A 23,330-nucleotide genomic window follows, 5' to 3' on the forward strand; every position below is an offset into this window, starting at 1 on the left:
GTTCCTGAGCTTGTGATCACGCGCAACCGCGACCTGCTCCACCCTCTTTATGTAGATTTTCGAGACTGATTGAAAATTTGATGGATGATTTGTAGGCAGCCTGGCGGGCGAAGATCTATCTCTCGAAGAGGCCACACCGGAGGACGATGAGACGGCTACCTCGACCGGCAGGGATCATCGGCACCACCATCACCAAGAGTCTCAGGAACAGGGCACGCCTGGAGCTCCACCCTCCACTAGTCCACCGCGTCATCATCAGGCTCAAGAGGACGCGGACCGTTGCAACGTGTTACAAGGCGGAGTGATACTTTACTCTTCCCCTCATTCCACGTCTTCGGTGTCTTCAGCACCAGCGTCGAGCGTTAACATCTGCAACGTACCAACGTTGACGTACCGTGGCGTCTTCACCACCACCTGTACGCAATCCTCGCCGCTGAACACTCTCCAAAATCAGCAGCAGCCACCCCAACAGCAACAGCAGCAGCAGCAACAACCAACCGGTCAGGAGCTCTGGGGTCCGTTAACCTCCCCGACCTTGACTTTGACAAATTCACCCTTCCTACACTCTACCCTTCACCCAGCCCCGTACGGTGGAGAGACCGTCGAACTTTTACCGGTCGAATCGAAGCCACCCCCACCACCAGGCTACCACGATACGCCAACCACTACTCCCGCGGCGTGGTTAACGACGCACGACGACCCTTACGACCCCAATCTCCTGTCCCATCATCATCCCCATCACCATCATCAAGAGACGACGCTGAAGCAAGAACCCCCCGGGACGGGCGGCTACGGACCAGCCGTCCAACAGCAACAACAACAGCAGCAACCTCAACCCACTCAACAACAGCAGCAACAACCACCACCGTCGGCTGGTACAACGGGAGTCCAGCTAGCGGAATACAACCCCAGCACGTCGAAGGGGCACGAGATTCTCTCGCAAGTTTACCAGCAGAGTGCTCTGCCGCTCAGGCTGGTCCCGGTGAAGCCGCGGAAGTATCCGAATCGACCGAGTAAAACGCCAGTGCACGAGCGACCGTACGCTTGCCCCGTGGACGGCTGCGATCGCAGGTTCTCTCGCAGCGACGAGCTCACCCGGCACATCCGCATCCACACCGGCCAGAAACCGTTCCAGTGTCGCATCTGTATGCGCTCCTTCTCGAGGAGCGATCACCTGACCACTCACGTGAGAACTCACACCGGCGAGAAGCCGTTCTGCTGTGATCAATGCGGCCGAAAATTCGCGAGGAGCGACGAGAAGAAACGGCACGCGAAAGTTCACTTGAAACAGAGGCTGAAGCGCGAAGCCACCCACGCCACCGCTAGAAATCACCCTCAGAGCCACGCTTCTCCACCGTGCAATCAGTAAGAAGAATTTGAATGAACTGTGTCGCAGAATCGATCCACATTTTTCATACGACGATCGATGTCGATCTCCACGCTCATTCCTTTAATCTTGTCAATCATGCTCGTGCACGACGCAGCTTTTTCACCTTGCCAGGCGACGAGGAAACGACGGAGACCTTTAGGCGGAACAGACTGCCGTCACCGACTGATCCGTCATCGATCCGTCGTCGGCACCGTCAGCGATCGACGAGTGGGGCTCGACTTTAAAGGATTGGCCTCGCGACCGAATCGACAAGCATTTTTGGCGGTATAACGAAGCGTGATACCGAGCCTCTCGGATAATAGTACGTAAGGAACAATCGCGGAGGACTTTCATAAAATCTTTGTAAATAATCGTGGATAATTTTTAATCGGGACTAGAATTTCAAAGCGGTATGTAAAATAAATGTCCGGTGTGATCGGTCCCGACGATGGGCTCGTCGCGTCTTACAGAATGGATCGATTCGAAGCTTTTCTCCTGATCTCGCCAAGCGAACGTTCAACGAGGAAACACGAACATTGCGGTAAATATATATATATATTAGACTCCGGCGGTTTTCCTTCGAGCTCTCATCTCAGTTTATTTCTTTCACTCCCGTCCCTTTTGCCTACGGTTAATACGTTGCATAAGGAAGAGAGGAAAATTGAAAGTTTACTACGTCAAGTTGCATTTAGAAAGAGTAGGAACGAATACGAGTGAAAAATCTAGCTTTACCAAGAGGTACTGTTTCCTCGACAATTGTCGGTATCGGAATGCTCGTGCTTTTAGCGGTAAATGGGAAGAACGGGAGAGAAAGAAAAAGAGAAGAAGAAAGTCAGGGAGGATATTCGAAGCGAGCGACGCGTCGAAGATCGTTATTTACGACGGTTGCGTTTTATACCCTTGTTTGCGATCGAGAACGAGATGCAGATGCGAAAATCGACGTTAACCGCGCGTAGATACGTACGCGAAATATTCCGGTGTCACGAAATATACTGCAGCCAGGTTCTCCGACGAATCGCGTAGAATCGATACCGCCCGCAGCTTCCGGGAATCAGGGAGGAATTTACCGAGGGAGAAGAGAAGAGAGAAAGAGACAGCGCACTCTCGATCGCATGCAAACGAGCGCGTGAAAAAAAAAAAAAATTGCCATGCGCGAGCGCGCTTCTTGAAACGATCAGGGGATCGCGTATCAACTTTTCCCAGCTCTCTCATGATCGGAACCGGTCGATGTTTTTCGATCCTTTTACCCGAGTGTTCGTTCCTTCGGCCAATAATCGTGCAATTTTCGAATCGTGCCCGATTCCACAAATGTTTTCAGGATATTTTCTAAGTATTTTTATAAATTACGACACTCGACGAATGAAAAAGAAAAAAGAGAATGAAAATATAGTTCGATATCCATTACGATCGGTATCGCGATTCTATGAGAGGGCATAGACCCTGACACGTTTGCAAGATGCGACCGACACCGATGGACGATCGGTATTACATACACACACACTACTTTGCGTCCTCGAACCTCGTGTCTTTCAATCATACAATCGTAATAATCGCTTCTTACATATTTGTTATCGTCCTCTACCTCTGAAACTCGTTCACTCGTTCCTACGACACCCTTCGTACCCCGGACACGCTAAATCTCGGACTTTTTCCGTGTCCTAGGGAACTCTCTTGCCACTCCTTGCTACCCATTTTCCCCTTGAAAATTCCTTCCAGCGTTAGAAGTCACTTCGTAGAGTCCCTAAGCTTCTTGGAAGTTAAATACCAGACGCGTCACCCTTCCCCTTGTGAATTAACCCTCTTTTAACCGCCAACAAACCCCAAACGAGTAAACTGTAATTAATCGCGATCATCGTTGTTGAACGGGAGTTTTCCTTTGTAAATATGTATATAACGTGTTATACATATGTACACATAGGTTACATCTAATCGAATCGTGCCGACAAACAGAGAGAGAAACCCGTAAAATCTTTCACTTTCCTCCTTTTAATCTTGCCGCCCTACTTTCCCCTCCTTTCCTCTCGTCCTCTTCTCTCCCCCCCCCCCCGTCCATCGTGATCGTTTACGTGTATAAAATATGAGTTTTAGCGGCGATTAATATTATGTATATGTTGCTCTATTTATTAACAAAAAAACAAAGTCTCTCTCCCTAGATACATGTATCTATATTATATATATATGATATATATAATATATATATGAACAGAGGAGATATATATATATATATTGTTAAAATTAAAGGATTATTTTTATTATGATTATTATATTATAATTATATTAAATAACAGTTATAATTAATAACGAAACGCGCGGCAACGCGTACAGCTTTTATGGATCCCAAGCGTTCTTACGCGCTCTCTACCTACTTCAACGATGGTTGCACCGACGCGTATGCGATATTATCCGCTATTGTTCTAGATAGATCGGAAAATATGTAGGCAGAGGAGCGTATAACGCGCACGCGCGTTCTCGTGAAATAAAAAAGCAGAAAGAGAGAAAGAGAGAGAGAGAAAGAGAGAGAGAAATTATGCCTGTGTCTGCCTGTACGTGTGTATGCGTGTATAAATGTGTGCGTGTGTGAAAGAGAACGAGAAAGAAAAACGTTTAATGAAAGAAACGAAGATAATGAGAAAAGAGGAATAGAGAGGACAATTTTTTTACGAACGATAATTACACTATAATTGGATAAATTATGTGTAACTATTCCACAATATGGTGCTCCGAGTGTGCAATGCACAGAAAAGAATCTCTCGACTACCTGTATATTTGTGTTGTAATCATCGTTGCCGTTTAATCTGGCCGGTTCCCCACGACGATTATTAACAAAAATACAAAGTTAACATTGAACAGCAACGCCTGGTTGTTCTTATTTCCCCGTGGTACGGCACAAACTCCTTGAAACGATACGTCGACGCTCGTAATCGTCGACCGCAAGACCCGTTGAAAAGTTTCGCCTCTTCGTTTTATCACCTTTAAACGCGGATAGCGAGGAACAGAGTTTAAAGCTGAAAGCACGTTTCGTTTTCGATGCTCTCGATATACGTACGTTCGACTCTTTCGAGACTTTCGATATATTAGAGTTTATATTTCGAGTTTATCGAGGTTCGCGATCTGTGAAAGCTATAACGCTATAAATCGTTCGAAACGCATATTTATAATATGTTCATGAACATAATGGTATGCAATAGTGTCGTTTGTCACGTTGAACGATTTCTCGAGTGTCGTTACATCGCCAATTTATTTTTCCCTTTTGCGCGTTAGCGTCAGGCACATTCATCGACCGCAGACATCTTTATCGATCATCGACAATTACCGAATAGGGCATCGACGATCAAGGATGTCGATACAGCGAACCGCATCCTACGCGACCGAACTATTGTTCCTCCGAGGTGTGCGTTCAAAAGGCAGCCACCTAGAGATTAATAAGGACCGGTCCCCGTTGCAACGAGACTAGTCGATCTCGATGAAACGCCGTTCCGTTGTGCCGTGTTTTCCATGCAACCTTTCACCGTAAACACGCGGTTGGCGCCTAAACCGATTGGACTTTCCGACTAACGCTTATCTCGATTTTTCGCTGCAGCGCGATACGAATCACGAACAACTAGCAATTAGTAGTGGTCGCGCGTGCCAATTTTTCTCTACCTCCATCGTCGATAGATTCTTTATCGATCGGCCATTGATCGAAGCCGGTTCAGCTCCGTCCGGTTCACTGCTGAAATTTCGTTCAGGATCGAGTTCCTTTTATGTTTCCTTAAAGAGAGAATTATTATTGCTTGGTTTTTCAAACTCGAAAGGAACGACGAGGTGAAAACGCGTGATCGAAATCCGGTACATATGGTACAATATGTAATATGGCCTGCGTGTAATACAACGTCGCGAGAAGTTGCAAGATAAAAATTTCCAGGAAGAGAGAAAAAACGGTTTCAAGGTATGGTATGCTAAAACACGTCGGAATAAAAAATTCGTCTCGTTTGTTGCCCGGGGCGACGTTGTCTCTTCCAAAAAAGGTAATCCATATGATTCAGAGGAGCCGAGAAAGACGACACGCCGGTTTGTGCTACCGGTCACGACGAAACCGTTCCGTAATATCGTTTCCGTAATCGGCTAATTAACGGAAAACGATGATGTCTTCCAGAAGTGGATAGGTTTCTCTACCAGCGGTGGCAGCCAGCGTCTCGACGTTCAACAGGAGAGGGTCCACGTCATCGATTCTTCGCGCTCGGACGAACGAAGTTTTGGCCGGCTCGCTGGCTCTCGCGTGTAGAGAACGTGCAATGGCCACTACATAGGTGTATGCACACCTATATAGGAGAGACAGTGCAAGAAGTGGGCAGGAGTGAGGCTGTGAGAGCACGTCTATAAATAGGACCAAGATCGAGATGAGGCCTCCTCTGCACTTCGTGATACCTTCTATCCTTCTCCCACCATCATTCTCCATCTTGTTTCGATCCACTCTTCCTCTACCCAACGTTCTTTTTCACGACTCTTAACCATCCTTCTCCCACCGACATACTCGTCGTATCTCCCTCTCGTTCCTCGCGATCCCTGTCTCCTTTTCGCTCCTTTGTTTTACTCTCTTTCTCGATGGCGCCGTCCTCGTCTCGACGCGAGCTGTTTCCCGCTTTCTCTTTCGATCTTTCCATTTCGCTTCTACACCGAGCCATCAGATGCGTACATCTCGTTCTCGTCCCGTCTCCGTCTCGCTCCATAACTCCTAAACCATTTCTCCTTCTCCTTCCCTTCCCGGCACTAGACATCCCTCCCACTAACGACTGACAAGCACGACGATGCGCTCCTCGCACGACACATAAGGATCGCGTATACGCTGGCGCGCGTGCAGCCGAGCAAAAAAATTGTCGTAAAATATAGTTCCTCCGTGGATATGCAAGCTCCGGACCGGGCCCTCGAAGAAGAAAAATGCATGTTGGGTCGCGCGACCGGCCGGACGATCGAACGATGGGATGAGTCAGGTAACGTCGACTCGCAGCTTCGCGATTCACCGTAGGTGTTGTTGAAATTTGATTCCCCGCCGCGACACTGCACCGACGCGACTTCCGATCATGCGCGCCAGCTTCATCCCCTTACCACTCATCGTGTCTTCCTACATCTATTCATATCTCGATAAAACGTTCCAGCATTTTATATACTCGGATAATTTTTCTACGGTGTATTTCTTGATTTCTTTTCTCTTCGTCATTTTTTTTTAATTATTTTATGATTTATTTCGTTTAGGTTAGGAACGAGATAAAAGGAATGAGATATGAAATATGCGATAGGAGAGCAGACACAGGATACGTCGATTTTCCTTAGCCAAGCCAGAGAAAAAGACAGGCAAAACGCGATCACCGAGAAATCCAGCGTATTTATCTTCGTCCATCTTTTTCTTTCTTTTCTTTTTTTTCTAATTTCCAGGCCAGCGTCCAGGTTCTCCTCGGCGGACGAGTGGCGCATCGACGCGGCAAAACGAGCATTCCGCTTTCATTCGCGCCGCGCAACGATACCCAGTGTGTGTCGCATCGATCTTATAAACCAGCATCAAACGGAGGGCAGCCGAATGAGCGGAGCCGGCCAGCCAGTCAGCCACACCCCGACGCGATTAAACCTGTTGCTGCTTCGCTCGTGGCTCGACTCCATAGACGCGTACTTACACGTAGGTGTCTGGTTGCGAGTATATGCGGAGATCGGTGTGAAACTTTTCAAAATCGGTCACGGATGCTCTGTAAGTGAGTCGATATCTCGTGACGAGTTTGCAGTCGACGAGTTTCAGGAGACAATTTCTCAATGGGCTCTCGAAGATCAATAAGGACTGAGAAACAAAAATATGTACAACGCCTGAAATAATCGAGGGATCGATACCGGGAATGATTCTATCACGACCAAATACATGGAAAGAAGATTTATAATGTTGATAGGTTGACACGTTCAGAAAAGCTTGATAAATTCATATGAAAAAGGCCAATTAACTCGCCGCTCAGGTTATCGGTTTTCTAGATGAAATAATTTATTTGAAGAAATATTTATGTGCTCCTGATCAACAAATCAGAGCAACTCTCTAATCTTTTACGTGTCTTCTATAAATTACATCATATCTACGGTTGTAAGGACAGAGAAATCTACGTAACTGAAATTGATTTAGCTCGAAGAATATATTATTTCTCAATTGCACGATTATAAAAATTTCTGACTAAGGGATGACCCGGTTAATAAGTTAATATAATAATTAAGATGAAAAGGATACAGACGCAAGGAAAGGTTGTAAAAATTGAAATTACATAGAGAACGTTCTTCTAATTGTTTGCAACGGCGTATATTTTGTTAAAATATTAGTAGAAGATGACTGAAGAAAATTAGTGACGACGGTAGAGTTTCATTACAAACAATGAAAGAATAGCACCATCGATCGGACGAGACAAAAAGAAAAACAATGCACGTGTAAGAAAAATCGAAGATATAAAAAGCCCAAGGAGAGACTCCCTATTCCCTGCTGCATTTCTACCACCCCTCCGATCCATATCGCTTACCTTTGACTTACGGTTTTTGCCACTCTCGCGTTATCCGACGAGATCGATGCAAGAACAGCATATAACGAGCTGGTGAGGTCTCGAATTTCGCGTCTCTGGTAACAGTATGACGCAATTCGGTAAGCCGGCCGCGAGGGGTGAAACGACTGTTAGGTGGGCTGGTCAGAAGGACAGAAATTAGGGGGTAAGTTTCTTGTAATAGAACACAACGACACTATCGGTACTTTTAACCTGTTAAACGAGTCGTATCTGGAACAGAATCTTCTACAGCCACGGAATTAGAAATTGATTGATAAGAATCAACCGATCAATGTTTTTTTTTTATTTTCTAACGTGCGTTGATATTTAAATATCAAACTTCTTGTTACCTCTAATTAAAATATTCTACGAATCGTGACATCTTTAAGTTCTCCATAAATACATAAACATCCGCAGTCCAGCAATGATTTCAGATCATCTTCAGAACAAAACCCAAACGAGTAAGCACCTATTTCTTTCATTAAAGAAACTCGTTCGGCCCGTCGTACTTTCACCAATTACATTTCTCAGGCGTATGCGCCTGCATACCGTGGCTACAAAAGCAATTCGTAGCACACAGTTGTATTTATTACAGCATTTACATACCAATCGATTAGGCCTAAGTGCATGAAATTTCCTATCATTTACCAATACCTTGCACGCAACCGAAACGAATCAACACTATGAAAATGATACGTATAACCTCGTCCCATGAAAATACTATTAAATAATAGAAAATTTGATATACTCGGAACTAATTAATTAACGTGTAAATGACGCAATAAGCTGTGCGGATACTTTTCAGATATCCGCTATACGTCTACATGTATCAACGTTCAACATTCTCCACGAGTAAAGAATGATCGAAACCAGAGAGAGGTGCAGGGTCGCGCGTACGGCCAGCATCCGGAGAAGTCCTCGCTGGGGGTTAGGGTCACGTCAACGTAAAAGCAAGGTAGAGAGCCCGTGGAAGCGGCGTATGCGGTACCGGCGGTGGGGAAGGGCAAAAAGGTGGAGAGAGAGAGCGAAGGGGGATTCATTGAGGAACGGCACGTGCAGAGGATGGAGCTCGCGACCGCGAGCTCGATGGAACGGTCACGGCAGGGGGTAGAGGCCGGCGGCTAGAGGGGCAACAACAGGGTTGCCTGGCGACCGTCAGCCAACGGGTTGCCCCTGGCGACTGATTGCGTCACTGCAGCGCCGTATGACGTCACGCGACGCCACTGCCCTTGACCGCTCGAGTCCGGGGAGAGCGTCCTGACGACCCTCTCTTCCCCTTTTACCCCTCTGCCCGTCCCTTTCCTCCCCGCCCCACTCACAGCCGTCATCCACCACCCGAGTCGAAGGAACGGAGGGGAAGTTCTGACGCCGTCGTAATCCAGAGGGGTAGAGTTATCTGTGAAAGGAAGCAAACTCTGCACCACGTACATGCACGTCGCAAGTTGATCGCGCTTCCTCTACCATCCACCACCACTTACCACGGAGGGTTGCAAAGGTGTTGTAAAAATAGTCGACTCGTACGTTCATCGTGGATATTTTAGGAATTACGTTGATCGCCGCTCCTTATTTTTATCGGCCACTTTCTGCGCCGTTGTAACGTTTGATTTGTGCATTAACCAGAGGCAGGGGATGGGGTGATAATGAATAGGCTTGGGCATATTTATGTAGAAACGTATTTTTATGAAGGATGATGCTAATCGATGAGCAATTAGCTTTAAGGTCAATCGATGGGGACGATCTTGGTTTAGAATATATATATATATATATGTAGTATGTAGTTACGTTTCTGGTAATATTAATGTTCGCTCGCTTAATTATTTTTGGCATATTTCTCTTAATACTGTTTAACCGTATGTGGGTATATTAGAGGCGAGTAAGTGTTACAAAGGTAAGTAAAGAGGAATAATATCTGTGCAGAGATTCGCTTCACTTAATAAATGTGATACTGTACTTTGAATATCTAGTATACACCCCCGCTCGATAATTTTAGGAGAGTTATATTTACTTCAAAAGTAGAAAATATCAAATGATCGTTAAAAGTTACGAAGAATATAAATAATCTAGCGTGCTGTTTTACACGACTGTGGAAACAGTTTATGTATAAGATATTAATGTATTAACGAGTTTTAAAAATGTTTGTAAAAGAGAGTTTATAAGCTATATGAAATATCAAAATTTTATTAAGGATGTCCTATTGATTTTTTATAAACATGTCCTATAACTTGTAAGAGGAGTATATTTTTGTATATTGTACGCATTCTATGTGATAAAATTTATTGACTTGAAAGTTTCCGTAAATGATCATTAAAAATTCTCGATTTAATAACGAGATTAGCCGTGTACTAACATGGCATCGATTAGAGTGATTACATCGTTCCAACCATGTCATCGGCTCTTTCCGTTCCCTAAGTACATTAACGTCAATGGGATTCCGTTCCTGTAAATCGATTTTACAATGAACTCGATGCAAATAACACCTGCCACGTGCGTGCATATTTGCTTTCCGCGAGGTGGAGGTAGAAATTGGAGAGATTGAAAATTTATGGCAAATGATTTTATCTCACAATTATTTACATCCGATAAAATCAAACCGTTCGTATCTCACCCTGGCGAATGATGGAGGCTGCGAGTCAACCACTCGATCTTCCTGTTTGCTGAATGCTGTAGCCCGTTTCGCTGACTCGATCGCGATAAATAATTTGAAGAAGAAAAAAGTGTAACGCCGAACAAACGTTACGACTTAATATCAAATGCTTTATGCTTCATTAAAATATTTTTATGGCCCTGCAATGCAACTATTGGAACGGGATCGCGACTCGTGGGCGGGAAACGTACGCGTGTAACTTGCTGTTTCAAGCCCACTGCACAATGAAAAGCAGAAAAAAAGACGGTTACTATCCGACTTTCTACCATTTACGTCACAAGTGAATCTCGTGAAAGAAATCGAACGTGAGTATGTATTTCGGTTCTTGTCCAAGACATAAGATTCAGTCATATTGTTTCAAAATCGTGAAAAAAATAGAAATATTAATAAAACGTTTGGAAATACGAGCACGTAAATACTTTCTATCTTTTAGTCCAGTCGCGTTATGCAGTTTCATGTGCTTTATTATTATCAGCCATTCCATGATAATATTTGACTTGCAATTGTTAAGAATATCATTTCGATATCCTAAAAAGTGACTCTTTCAACATACGCGAGAGAGAAAGTGATTCTAATATACCTTATATTTTACAGGTAGTCAGAAGTTGTCAAGTATCTTTATGTGTGCGTACATGTTCGTGTGTTTACCGAACCTACCCAGCTGACGTCTGTTCATTCACTTTGCTCATCCATTCATAAATGCAGTGGAGTATCGCGCATGCGCGCATTATCGCTCCTTTTTATCGTTGCAATTTTATACGTTATCGATAGTCGAAACGATTGTTCCGATTTTTCAACAACATCTTCCAACGTTTTACCTGAGAATTTCGAGGGAATATGTTTATCTAGAAAAATATCACTTCCTTTTCGATCAATCTCTAGTAAACAGTTCATTTATACGCCAATAGATAGCAGAAGTAGTTTCGGTTCCATTTAACGCGAACCGTGTATAAATAAATTTTAATTTTATTTCTCATATAAAAATACAATTGCTAATACTTTTTTCTCTTATTTTTATGAACAATTGTCTGAAATATATAGAATTATTATGAATTGTTATAGAGTGACAAATAAAGTTATCTTAAATTATCAACAGTTGATAAAAACTTTTCTATAGAAATCAACAGATAACAAATTTATTTCGATCGTTGAGGATAATTCGTCAAAAGCATAAGCGTCCAAAAATAATATACAAATCTGTTTTCCACGTGTACATGTGTGTGAATTTTTAAATATTCAACACTTATAATGTTATACTTTGTCATTAACTAGGGACAGGATATACGTGATATCAAACGGAACTTTGTGTGTCAGATTGTGAAATATCCACATGTCAAAAAATCAGAGTGTTTTTCAACAATTTCTTACGGCGAACATCGAAATTATCACAAACAACTCATCATTTATTATATCACCGACGAAGTACAGAATAGTTTTAGCATTTGTGACGGCGGCCTATCGATATCTTGCTGTTTTATCGATATAGTTACTAAGAATCCAGAATAGTATTCAGCAACCAATGTATACGAACGTAAGCCCTATTATCACCCCTAATATCAGCAACCATCAAAAGGAAAGTTGCTCCTCCACGTAGACCAACCTCTCCCCTAAAGCGAAGACAGCGTATAAAAAAGCCTTGTTTCACTGAACATCGTATCTTTATTTTTTCATTACGAAATCTCCTCGAATTTCCGCGGTTCGAACAATATATAAATACCTTTCTTTTTAAGCTGATATCGACATTGTAATTGAACATGTGAATTGGTTTTTTGATAGTATGCAATGAAATAATTCTTTTTAAAGTATTGTAGAAGTATAAAATTCTACTTTCGTTTACCGCTATATGTAAAATAACCTGTTCTATTATTTAAAATTTCATAGGAAAAATTAATTTTAATTTAAACCATTCTGATATTGAATCGATAATGTCGCATGTAATACGAAACTGGTAAGGGGCTCAAGTGACTCCCAAAACGTGAAACAAGAACAGGCATTAAATTATCAGGTCTATCATATTGTAATCATATCGCAACTGCATGTATGTTCGATCGAGTCGCATCGTTGCGTGTCACGGTACACTATAGTACTATCGCATCGACAAGTGACGCGTGGAACGATTTGTCACTTGTCTGTAATGTTAATCGGATTAAGCTTCTTATGATATTCGTTGTAATGTCATTAACAACAATGTGAATGCACCATGTTAATGCAAAGAATAAAAGTGCTTTGTTTCTACCCAATTATTGTTCTCTTCAACATCGGGATATTGAATATCATTGGTGGAGGTTAGTAATTAGGTTATAAATAAAAACGTTACTTGATAACGATTTGTAATTAAACAATTTTTCCTATGGCATTCCCTTATGGCACCCCTACAGGTTCTTACATTGACACAAGTATTGGTTCAGATGTATTTTTTGAAATTATATATCCACCGGAATTGGAGTATACATATAAATTAAGGCCCGCGAAAGATTTCGGAGCACCATTTGTAAGTATTATATATATTTTAGAATTGATCAAAATATTGCAAATAAGGGCATTTTAATTTTATCTGTTATTTGCAATGTATATTTTCAGAATGCAAGTTTTTTGGAGGAAGGAATCCCTCTAGTTCCAACTGACCCTCCTCATGGCTGTCAAGTAGCAAAAAATGCCAAAGAATTAAAAGGTAGAATTGCATTAGTTGAAAGAGGAGACTGTAGTTTCTTTGCTAAAAGTATAATGGCTGAAGAAGCTGGGGCAAAAGCTGTAATCATAGCAGATTATCACTCATCCTCTATTGAAGAATCAATAACTAATTCTTTATGGGCTGAATATTATTATATAGACATGATACGCGACGATACTATTCCTTCAACAAAGACAGTAAACATTCCTGCTGGATTTTTGCTCGGTAAGAACGGCAAAATGATCCGGCAAACTCTAAAACGATTGAATCAACCATTTGCCTTAATTAATATCCCAGTAAACTTAACTTATACCTCCTTGGATAAATTGCACCAAAGCCCTTGGTTGTTTTGGTGATTATCAATAGGATTTTTCAGTGATTTTCATATAATGAAACAAACGTATTGATTTACAAAGAATTGGACTTTCAAAATTACTAAAAAATATGGGATTACTTGTAATCAAAGTAATTATGTGAACAATTTATTGTGCATTGTACTTGTAGAAGATAAGAAATGCAATCTTATACAATTTATTGATTATTTAATGAGAGATTTAGTTTCTCTCTCTAGCCACTTGAGTGCTTGAACATTTTCTGGCCCTTGTAATAGAGGTTTTAGAGTATTCAAACATTTTGTATGATAATTATTTAGATATTGAATCTGAAAAAAGATTTACAATCAATTATCTTAAGGCGATTAATATACAGAGAATAAATCGAATCTATACCTCATTATCTGTTAATAAGGATACATCAAGTAGCTTAGTCTGTATAGGCACCAGTGTAACAGTTTCAAATGTAAGAAAGCCACGATTCTTGTGATTGTAGGGTGTGTTTGCCTTTACTATCAATTCTATATTTTCCAACCTAATGCCAAATTTCTCATCCTCATAGTATCCTGGTTCTAGTAATTTTACCACATGTAATGACATTATTAGAATATACATATGTATGTGTAATGACAAACAATACTTTAACTTTATACCATTTGATAGAAACATCCCAGGTTGTAAACCTGGATCATCAGGATATGGTTTCCAAGAAATACCAATTGGTCCTTCGTGAACATTTAAATACGAACCTATTCCATGTCCGGTACCGTGAAGATAATTAAGACTGTAATTGTATATTTAGATATAAATAAATAATATTTTCCATTTTATAAGCAAAATAGGTATATTTACCCAACACTCCATAAATTTTCCCGAGCAAGTGTATCGAGATAATTTCCCTGTATCATTAAAGGAAAAATAGTCGATGAAAGGCGACATTGTCCTTTAAATACTCTTGTAAAACATTCGCGTTCGAAATTCGTTGGATTACCAAAGTGCAATGTTCTTGTAACATCTGTGGTACCATCTCGATATTGTGCACCAGAATCGCAAAGATAAATTTCTTTGTCTGTAATTGGCACATTTGTTTTTGGTGTTGGTAGATAATGAATTATTGCTCCATGTGGCCCAACTGAAGATATTGTAGGAAAACTGAGCCCAATGAAATGTTCCTGCTCCCTTACATAACATACATTATATATGTATAATAGAGAGAACTGTAATTTTTATTATATCAAAATTTTATAATGCTACATGCAAATTCTCTTACTGTCTAAATTTTTCAAGTTGAGTCGCTCCAGATATTTCTGTGATAGTATTTTCTTTATTTTTAACCTGATCTTCCAACCAAGCAAAGTATTTTATGAGTGCAACTGAATCTCGTATGTGCGCCGCTTTCATTCCTTCTATTTCAGTATTATTTTTTACTGCTTTCATAACGTTTATCGGGGTAATTTTTGTATGTTTCTTCGCTTCTCCGCAGTCAGCATGTAAAGCATAACTAGAACCATTACTTATCCATATTTTGTCATCATTTGCATATGAACTTGCAATCTTTTTCAAAAAATCATGTATATCTCCATACGGATGATAAACTACATTTACTTCTTCACTAATTAATTGTTGCTGAGCTTCCTCTGCAAGTTTGTTTTTATCAATGAATAAATGCAAATCGTCTAATGTAAGAATGATATATGCAAAGAAAACAGGGTTGTAAGGTATATCAGATCCTCTTAAATTTAGAATGTATGCTATTTCGTCTAAAGCTGAGATTACAAGTGCTTTCACATTGTTTTTATTCATTACTTCTCTACACATTTTCACTTTTTTTCCTGCACTACATCCAGAAAATTGCAATGGCTGAGGTAAAACAACATTAGCTGTAGGTGCAGGTTGTTCATCACCCCAAACTTTGTCAATTAAATTTTCCTCAAGAGGCATTAAACAATGACCAGCAGCAGTTAAACTGGTATGTAATACTGCCCATTCTGTGTAACTTATTAAATTAGGATCAGCTCCAATGGTAGACTTGGGAGGTAGACTAGAAATTAACCATGCAGCTCTGGTTGGAGTATCTAATAAACCTTCTTTCATTAAAGTCCATGCCTCTGGTGGATCAAATTCTGCTAAAGCTTGCATATAGTATCTTCCATCAGTCCACAGTATAGCTTTATTTTGTGTAATAATTGCAGTTCCAAAAGAACCAGTGAAACCACTTATGAAACGAATCCTTTTATCATAATCTCTTAAATATTCTGATTGATGTGCATCATCTGAACTTACAACTAAGGCTTGAATACCTTTCCCTTTAAGACCACCTATTTGAACAGTTTCCATCAATTCTCGTAGCTTAGCTAATTTAGTAGCACCACTTCTTTGTGCCATATTGATGTTTGTACTATAACAAATTTTTGTTATATGATGTACTGAAACAAAATAATATTATTTAATTAATATAAATGTAAATCTCTTAAATTATTATGTCTATACTTAAGCTAATATGATGCAATTAAAAATAAAATTTAATATACTTACGACTGATATATGTATTGTACACACGGTGAATGTTACTTAATTTATCCCATGTATTTCGAATAATAACAATATCACCTTATCTTATCGTAACAAGATAATCTTATCAAACATTTTACAAAAATATCAAACAATTGTATTCTTATTCCTTATTATGAATATAAAATATAAATTGAATATTGCATATATCGATGTTTCAAGTTTGAAAGTATGACGTTTTAAGTATCGACTATTGTGTTTAGTACGAGGTTAGAAACGATATGATCCCCTTCAGGATTCAGTAAAGTACAAAAATAAATATTTATTGGTAAACCATACAGGTTTAATACATAATTCTTTTACTCCTATCTTTAGAATAAATTTAACACTTCTTATTCTTATAATTTAAAATAAAACTGTATTAGATATTGTAAATTTTGTAGTGTTATCGTAACAATAACTTACTTGATAATTCACAAAGTAAAATTTCCATTATCATCAACTTATCAGTATGTAGTCTAATGATCAAAAATTAAAAAGTCATTTTCTTCAATTTTTACAATTTCAGTAATAATTCATTGGAATACATATGCGTTAAGATGTTAAATTAAAAAATGTATAGAAAACATATGACTACTTGTTTATATTAATTGAAAAAGTTGTTAGCTTATAAAAGAACAGTATTATATTTATATACAAAATATAACATCACAACAATGTAAGTATATTTGCATGTTCATGTGTTAATATTACAATTTACTACAAACTTGTGATCTTTTCTAGCATGTTATATCTAACAAGGTATTGCATATCAACAATAACAAGAAACGGTATAACAAAATTTCTACCAATTAAACAAAATCTATATACATATACTCCAAAATCAGCAGTTACAAATTCAACCCTTACTTTTATAAAAAGGAATGTCACTTTGCATAAGGTGCTACATATTAATTCTATAAATTTAACGTACAAAATAATAATAATAATAATATAACCAAGTAATTTTTATGCGATATTATCATAGGATTTACTTAAAAATGGTGGCATCATAGCAAAAGGTTTCTCAACAAAATCAGCTGAAAAATCAAATAAAACTGTGGGCAAATGGCTCTTAACTTGCAGTGGCATGGTTTTTGTAGCTGTTGTTCTAGGTATAATCTTTTACTGCTTTTTTTACTACTGTGCTTGTACTATTATAAAAGCAATTATAGATAAGACTTATGGAAAATAGTTTTAATAATAGTTACAAAAAAAAAAAGAAAATACTTTTGAAAGTATACTATTTATAACAAATTAATATATATGTGTAATATACCAATATATGAATATATAAACCTTTATAAAGTATGATATGTAAATAAAGAAATTGAAAGAAAAAACCATAATTACTTGTCCTTCCTTATTTTTATGCAGGGGGTATAACAAGACTTACAGAGTCAGGTTTATCTATGGTTACGTGGAAATTACTTGGTGAAAAAATGCCTACTACTGAAATTCAATGGCATGCAGAATTTGAACGTTACAAACAATTTCCTGAATATAAAATGTAAGATCTTTATAGTATAAAATAATTGTATAATACATCAAACTATATTTTTATACAAATTTCTTTATAGCAATAATCAAAATATGACGTTGGAAGAATTTAAACGTATTTGGTGGATGGAATATTTACACAGAATGTGGGGACGTTTGATAGGTGCTGTATTCATAGTTCCAGCAACTTATTTCTGGACAAAAGGTATGCTAACACCAGGCATGAAGATCAGGGTAGCTGTTTTGGGTTCATTAATTGGCTTACAAGGACTTATGGGTTGGTACATGGTTAAATCGGGTTTGGAAGATCGTTTCGTGGAACCATCAGACGTACCACGCGTCTCACAATATCGCTTGGCTGCTCATTTAGGAATGGCATTTATTATATATACAGGATTTTTGTACAATGCTCTAGATTATTTAGTTCCTGCTCAGAAATTAAATCTTGATCATTCAAATGTTGATATTAGTAATCTGAAGTCGAAGCTAAAGAGATTCAGAATGTTAGTTCACTCGACAAAGGGACTGGTCTTTTTTACTGCTTTGTCGGGAGCTTTCGTTGCAGGGATGGATGCAGGTCTTATTTATAACACATTTCCGAAAATGGCAAATAAGTGGATACCAGATGACGTATTCACGTTATCACCTCTACTAAAAAATTTTACGGAAAATCCAACTACTGTACAATTCGATCATAGAATATTGGTATGTTTTGAGCATAATACCCAAATTAATATACGGTACTATAAATTTTCTCTCTTTTTACAGGGTATCACAACTTTATCATTAATAACTTACATTGCAATTGCATCTCGTAAATATAAACTTCCTGGTAATGCAAAAAAAGCTATTGTAGCTGTGCTCTGTGCTGGCTATTTGCAAGTACTACTAGGAATTTCAACATTAGTACATCATGTGCCCTTATCATTAGCTGCATCTCATCAATCTGGCAGTCTTATTGTTTTAAGTACAATGATATGGTTGACTCATGAATTGAAATATTTGAAATATGTCTTAAAATAAATTTATAATATTATACAACGTTTTATTATTTTATACGGCTTGAAAATTAACAAAAAGATACTACAATAATTTCACAACATTATGCTTTATTTGACAATGCGTTAAGTTATAATCAATAATAATCAATATTCATGAAAATTAATTTACATGTGTTTGTTTTAAAGTAATGTATCTATTACGATGAAATTTAAGCATTTTTATATTACTGAAAATATATTTTTAATTTCATGTTAAAAAAAACGAATAAATACCTATTTAAAAATAATATTAAATAAGTATCTGTAACAGTTTTTGGATCGTAGTTGACAAATCTGACTACACTGGATTATATCTCTAACATGTCAATTAAAAAAATTCATTACTAACATCAACTGTCCTTCCTTATGCTTAACATATATCAAATATTTAATGATGTTAGTACTGGCACCTAATTTCAAAAAACCAGCTTTGGTAAGTAATATTATTTTGTTCAATTAGTTTAAAAAATGTGTAAACCCTGCTTAATCAATAATTGCTATCTAATTGTAATAATAATTTTCATTAACATTCCAAAATTTCTTTTTAAATGTTTTATAAATTCTGATTAGCAATACAGTGGATTCAGCTTTATTTTTATTGGCAGTTGTTCTACCTCATCTCCAATCAGTCATTCTTTGATTTTTTGTATTTTTCATTTAAAACGTCTTATATTGGTCCAACATAGCATTATTAATATTAAGCAGTAGCAATATTTAATAGGCGTTCTGAATTGCACTTTCGTTATTATAACGCTTTTTATTTACACTCGTCATATTTTCACTTTATTATATGACAATTGCGCCGCATCACATATTTCTGTTTAATATTATACAGACATGAGTATTAACGGAAAATGTATATTATCATTCATACAAATACAAATTATATCACTTAAAAAACGCAACATTTATATTAAAATCTTTATATGAACATGTGTGAAAAATATAGTTTAATTGATACTATACAAAAAATAATCTTCCTGTATTATTTGAATATCAATCCAAATGAACTTAAAATGCAGTCTCTTGCAATATATTGCAAATAACTCAAATCCTAGATTGCAAAACTAATATCAGTCTGATAGAATTTATTGTTCCATTGAGAATCTTATGTCTTTAGTTCCTGGTAACGAATGTCTCTCTATAAATGCGATATTACCATTCCCATTTTCGTAGTTATGAACTAAAGCCTAATTGCACATAACCAATAGAACAAATGGAACACATTCCATTTTATACATTGGAGATAGTTTTTTAATCAATCACATGAGCTAACCAGCCTATACTTTAATCTATTGTTAACTATTGGTCATTTGTGCTTAGGCTAAAGATCATTTAAAATAATACTTTAGACAATGTTACTGCTTTATCAAAGAAATCACATGTTGGATCAAACAAGAATTCCTTCATTGCATCATTACAGATTATTTTACAAGTTTTATTTCTTTGTATAAAGAAGTGTTAGTCCTTGAACACAATTAATTAACATGTAAATAAAAGACTGATCTATCTGAAACTCTTAAATTTAAAACAAGTGCTCCCTTTATTTGCACTAATCTTTATAATATATCAAGGAAATGCATAGTTAACACAAGATTTCATTTTCTTTTTTATATGAACAGGGTTTTATACACTTATATATGTTCATATCTTTTAATGGTTGCTTCCAGTCATTTTTTTTGTCATTATAACTTGTATGCAATTACCCAATTTATAAATAAGTTACTTATAAGATTAAATATGTTTGCTTTGACACTCAAATTGAGAATAGTGGAACCAACATATGTACCTGTATACATACATATTTAATATATTACGTATTATACATACACGCACACGCAATACTATATATTATAATTTTATGATCAATGCATATGAAAAACAAACTTTATCACTGCTGTGTTAGTACAGTCAATAAATTCACACGCATAATATGTCATTTTTTATAATTATACTTTATATCATTTTTGCTTTCTGTGTAACATGTGGGGCAGAAGTAAGAATTAGGTGCTATTAAAATTGAACTAGCAATATTGATTTTACTGTGTTGATCATTTTATCATAAGCACATATAACACAGATGTGAAAGTGATTGTGCTGATAAAATTGTATAAAAATTATACGTTCTGCACCACATGTAATTTAATTATTAGTCTTACATCTTTTCTCGTGCATTATTCAGCTATGTAGACCTTATATAATATCTTATTAGTACTTATAGGAAGGAATCGAAGATTTTAGGCCACTAATAGGCCAAACATGTACTTTTGTGAAATAATTCAAACTTATATCTTATAAACATTCACAATACAATTACAAAAATTTAATGAATTTGATCAAAAGAAAAACATCATTGAACTGTATATTTCACACATTATGCAACAAAGGTTGTTAATAATCTTTTCTATTGATTTATCCTTAGAAAAATTATAGTTATTAATTATAAATCCAAAAAGCCTAGAAAATAAAATCTGTAAGAAATACAACAAAAGAATGCAATTTAATAATCAGCATATACCTTGTTCATTTTTTCACTATTGTCCATTGTATTTTTATAATCATCAATATTTCCGTAATTTTCTTATTATTATTATTGTTATTATTATAATCTTTTTTTTTTAAGTGTATGTTTTTATTCTTATATCATATAATTATGCAACATGGTTTAATAAGCAGCATAGAATAATTTTCTACATGTATACTTAGTTTCCCAAGTGTTACAGCACCAGCACCTTCGTTGGTAGTAACAAATTAGTATAACAACATTCCTGCTATGAGGTAAATGTTATTAATTACCAATCGTGTTTATACTTCTTTTTGTATATGTAACTTTAAATCAATGTTAATAAGGACTCTTTAAGAGATTATTTCGGCATGTATTTAGCACTGTATTTTTCTTTTGAGCTAGTATATAAATTAATAAAAATTAAATAATCACAACCCACAATTTAAACGCAATATTATTTAATACTTATAACAATTATATATTACGAGAATTATGTTTTAAGTGCATTTTATTATAAAAAATCACTTCAAGAATTGCTGCTTTGATCTTAATAATGACACAATATAAAATTAAAAAAGAAATATATTCTTACTTTGAATGCAGGTAAGAATGTGCTTATCAGAGAAAGATGGTTCAATATGACTTGTATATCTTGTATAATATTAGCTCAACTTGTTTTCACAGGACTGTCATCCAATTTTTCTGGATTTACAATTACTTGTATTACATAACCTGGTTGTATCTTTGCTTCTTCTATATGCATTTTATCACCTAATAACTTTCCACCAAAAAACCACCTTTGACGAGATGGTTCAAGACCTTCCTGACTCTATTTATATAAATTAAATCATAAATTAATGCAAAATAAAAAAAGATATTAATTTATATTATTAATTCATACCTGCAATTTCTTTTTAGCAGTAGCTATAGTGTCCTTACTGTAAACAGGCAATTTGACTTCTCCTAATGTAGTTGATAATCTCAGCTTCAATGTCTGCTCAACTCCACTATCAATAGGTTCTATAATTAAGTAAACAATGTTAATAAAAGTTAATTGCCTTTCTGAGAACATGCTTGAATTCCTTTACAATTCTTTTATTGAATTTAATTGCATTACCTGAACAGTCAGCAGGAGAATCTCTTCCACTATCTTCTTTTACAATATTAATAGGATATGATAAACAATAAATAGGGACTTGATATCTGGTTCCCAATTCATCATAACATTCTGTTAAAAAACCATTTGGCACAGAAATATTAGCTCCATCTAATATAGCCTGTGCTAATTGATAATCCTGGGCCTCTGCTGCCGTTGCCCCAGCTCTTAATGCATCCCATATTTCTTTACGTCCATCAAATGCAGGTGCAGTATCCCAAAATTCATCTCTTTTACTTCTTAGCTGTCCTTCTGTCAAAGGTACATCTGATTTCCATCTAATTGCCTCATGGCATAATGGATGATTCTTCCTTGAATTTCCTGTATAAACAAAACATTCTTTTATAACATAAGTAATACATTTGTTTTTTTATTAAAATTATAGAATTGCACAAAAGGCATATTACAAAGCTAATAAAAAATAGAGATAGTTACATGAAAACTTTGATTTGTGTTATACAATGTAATATGTATAATGATTACAAAGTTTAACAAAGTGACAAGCAATTTTGAAATTCTTATATTTTTAGTAATAAAGTTGGAATGACAAATTTAATGATAGGGGTAATAAGTATAACGATATTTTTGGTTAACTTGTTTGACATCGTGAATCATTATAGTACATACATATAATTGTTCGTCAGTCGTTTTGTGTAAGAAATAATATGCAAATTCCAATACATAATACGCAATAAACGTTAGGTAGGAAGGTAAGGAAAAAACCAGAACTGTCTTCAAGGTTAGCTGTTGTTGATTGCAATTTTTACGCAGATAATTTCATTATAATTTTTACCTGAATTTACTCTCGTGGAATTTCTTGTAGTGTTGTCGACGGAGGCATTTCTTGCCCTCGTTATGCCTATGCAGCCTCCCATCCTAGATGGCTAATGTAACCAAACATTTCACTGAAATTTAACAACACCTCACATGCCATTTTCGTCCATCTTATCCACTAAATTGTAAATCAGTACCATTAGAGGCGCTATAATCGAATCTCCGGTAACCTAACCTGAAATGTTAACA

At 37.0% G+C, this 23,330-nt stretch overlaps 6 protein-coding genes across 15 annotated transcripts in view; 4 read left to right on the forward strand and 2 right to left on the reverse strand.

The window, feature by feature from the left end:
* The window catches only part of Adar (adenosine deaminase acting on RNA), a 115,469-nt gene extending 111,247 nt beyond the window's left edge, over positions 1-4,222 (forward strand). For all 4 annotated transcript variants that reach the window (XM_072010295.1, XM_072010300.1, XM_072010299.1 and 1 more), the window contains one exon: positions 3,874-4,222. In XM_072010295.1, coding sequence (XP_071866396.1) covers positions 3,874-3,950 — 77 coding nt within the window. In that variant the 3' untranslated portion in view covers positions 3,951-4,222. The remainder of the gene's footprint in view (positions 1-3,873) is intronic.
* The window catches only part of LOC139990786 (uncharacterized), a 36,383-nt gene extending 32,161 nt beyond the window's left edge, over positions 1-4,222 (forward strand). For both annotated transcript variants that reach the window (XM_072010294.1, XM_072010293.1), the window contains exon 3: positions 96-4,222. In XM_072010294.1, the coding sequence (XP_071866395.1) occupies positions 96-1,369 (1,274 nt within the window). In that variant the 3' untranslated portion in view covers positions 1,370-4,222. The remainder of the gene's footprint in view (positions 1-95) is intronic.
* Positions 4,223-12,339: 8,117 nt separating this feature from the next.
* Positions 12,340-14,394, forward strand: LOC139990798 (PRADC1-like protein). The gene is made up of 3 exons (XM_072010317.1): positions 12,340-12,837; positions 12,931-13,043; positions 13,133-14,394. The coding sequence occupies exons 1-3, from the start codon at positions 12,753-12,755 to the stop codon at positions 13,577-13,579; spliced, it is 645 nt and encodes a 214-aa protein (XP_071866418.1). The 5' UTR covers positions 12,340-12,752; the 3' UTR covers positions 13,580-14,394.
* Positions 13,674-15,981, reverse strand: LOC139990789 (xaa-Pro aminopeptidase ApepP). Of its 2 annotated transcripts, XM_072010304.1 has the most exons (5): positions 14,826-15,981; positions 14,408-14,734; positions 14,209-14,339; positions 13,952-14,127; positions 13,674-13,884 (listed from the first exon to the last, which is right to left on the reverse strand). In XM_072010304.1, exons 1-5 carry the CDS (start codon positions 15,938-15,940, stop codon positions 13,762-13,764), a joined length of 1,872 nt encoding a protein of 623 aa, XP_071866405.1. In that variant the 5' UTR covers positions 15,941-15,981; the 3' UTR covers positions 13,674-13,761. The 2 variants fall into 2 exon arrangements, with proteins under 2 accessions (XP_071866405.1, XP_071866404.1); XM_072010303.1 differs by having other exon boundaries at positions 13,952-14,339.
* Positions 15,982-16,076: 95 nt separating this feature from the next.
* LOC139990794 (heme A synthase COX15) lies at positions 16,077-18,770 on the forward strand. 4 transcript variants are annotated; one of them, XM_072010309.1, is made up of 7 exons: positions 16,077-16,546; positions 16,635-16,784; positions 16,850-17,006; positions 17,094-17,220; positions 17,483-17,615; positions 17,686-18,310; positions 18,374-18,770. In XM_072010309.1, exons 3-7 carry the CDS (start codon positions 16,851-16,853, stop codon positions 18,626-18,628), a joined length of 1,296 nt encoding a protein of 431 aa, XP_071866410.1. In that variant the 5' UTR covers positions 16,077-16,546; positions 16,635-16,784; position 16,850; the 3' UTR covers positions 18,629-18,770. The 4 variants fall into 4 exon arrangements, with proteins under 4 accessions (XP_071866410.1, XP_071866411.1, XP_071866412.1 ...); XM_072010310.1 differs by having other exon boundaries at positions 16,077-16,394; XM_072010311.1 differs by having other exon boundaries at positions 16,077-16,335.
* A 1,394-nt stretch (positions 18,771-20,164) lies between these two features.
* LOC139990797 (ubiquitin domain-containing protein 1) lies at positions 20,165-23,234 on the reverse strand. Of its 2 annotated transcripts, XR_011800653.1 has the most exons (5): positions 23,101-23,234; positions 22,269-22,628; positions 22,053-22,171; positions 21,744-21,980; positions 20,165-21,549 (listed from the first exon to the last, which is right to left on the reverse strand). XR_011800653.1 is itself a non-coding variant. In XM_072010316.1 (4 exons), the coding sequence occupies exons 1-4, from the start codon at positions 23,180-23,182 to the stop codon at positions 21,819-21,821; spliced, it is 723 nt and encodes a 240-aa protein (XP_071866417.1). In that variant the 5' UTR covers positions 23,183-23,234; the 3' UTR covers positions 20,165-21,818. The 2 variants fall into 2 exon arrangements, 1 of the variants encoding a protein (XP_071866417.1); XM_072010316.1 differs by having other exon boundaries at positions 20,165-21,980.
* Between the last annotated feature and the right edge of the window lie 96 nt (positions 23,235-23,330).

The sequence above is a fragment of the Bombus fervidus genome, chromosome 9, assembly GCF_041682495.2.
Source record: "Bombus fervidus isolate BK054 chromosome 9, iyBomFerv1, whole genome shotgun sequence".
Lineage (NCBI taxonomy): Eukaryota > Metazoa > Arthropoda > Insecta > Hymenoptera > Apidae > Bombus > Bombus fervidus.

What these genes read in the sequence shown, in the direction of transcription:
- LOC139990798 (XM_072010317.1), top strand. Translation starts at nt 12,753, where the DNA reads ATGTTAATGCAAAGAATAAAAGTGCTTTGTTTCTACCCAATTATTGTT. An exon ending in ATTGAATATCATTGGTGGAG is followed by an intron (nt 12,838 to 12,930) that starts GTTAGTAATTAG and finishes GCACCCCTACAG; the next exon opens with GTTCTTACATTGACACAAGT. An exon ending in AAGATTTCGGAGCACCATTT is followed by an intron (nt 13,044 to 13,132) that starts GTAAGTATTATA and finishes GTATATTTTCAG; the next exon opens with AATGCAAGTTTTTTGGAGGA.
- LOC139990797 (XM_072010316.1), bottom strand. Translation starts at nt 23,182, where the DNA reads ATGGGAGGCTGCATAGGCATAACGAGGGCAAGAAATGCCTCCGTCGAC. An exon ending in TTCTCCTGCTGACTGTTCAG is followed by an intron (nt 22,172 to 22,268) that starts GTAATGCAATTA and finishes ACTTAATTATAG; the next exon opens with AACCTATTGATAGTGGAGTT. An exon ending in CTGCTAAAAAGAAATTGCAG is followed by an intron (nt 21,981 to 22,052) that starts GTATGAATTAAT and finishes TTATATAAATAG; the next exon opens with AGTCAGGAAGGTCTTGAACC.
- LOC139990794 (XM_072010308.1), top strand. Translation starts at nt 16,851, where the DNA reads ATGTTATATCTAACAAGGTATTGCATATCAACAATAACAAGAAACGGT. An exon ending in GGAATGTCACTTTGCATAAG is followed by an intron (nt 17,007 to 17,093) that starts GTGCTACATATT and finishes ATATTATCATAG; the next exon opens with GATTTACTTAAAAATGGTGG. An exon ending in AATTCGATCATAGAATATTG is followed by an intron (nt 18,311 to 18,373) that starts GTATGTTTTGAG and finishes CTCTTTTTACAG; the next exon opens with GGTATCACAACTTTATCATT.
- LOC139990789 (XM_072010303.1), bottom strand. Translation starts at nt 15,940, where the DNA reads ATGGCACAAAGAAGTGGTGCTACTAAATTAGCTAAGCTACGAGAATTG. An exon ending in CAACTTGAAAAATTTAGACA is followed by an intron (nt 14,735 to 14,825) that starts GTAAGAGAATTT and finishes ATGTTATGTAAG; the next exon opens with GGAGCAGGAACATTTCATTG. An exon ending in GAAAATTTATGGAGTGTTGG is followed by an intron (nt 14,340 to 14,407) that starts GTAAATATACCT and finishes ATACAATTACAG; the next exon opens with TCTTAATTATCTTCACGGTA.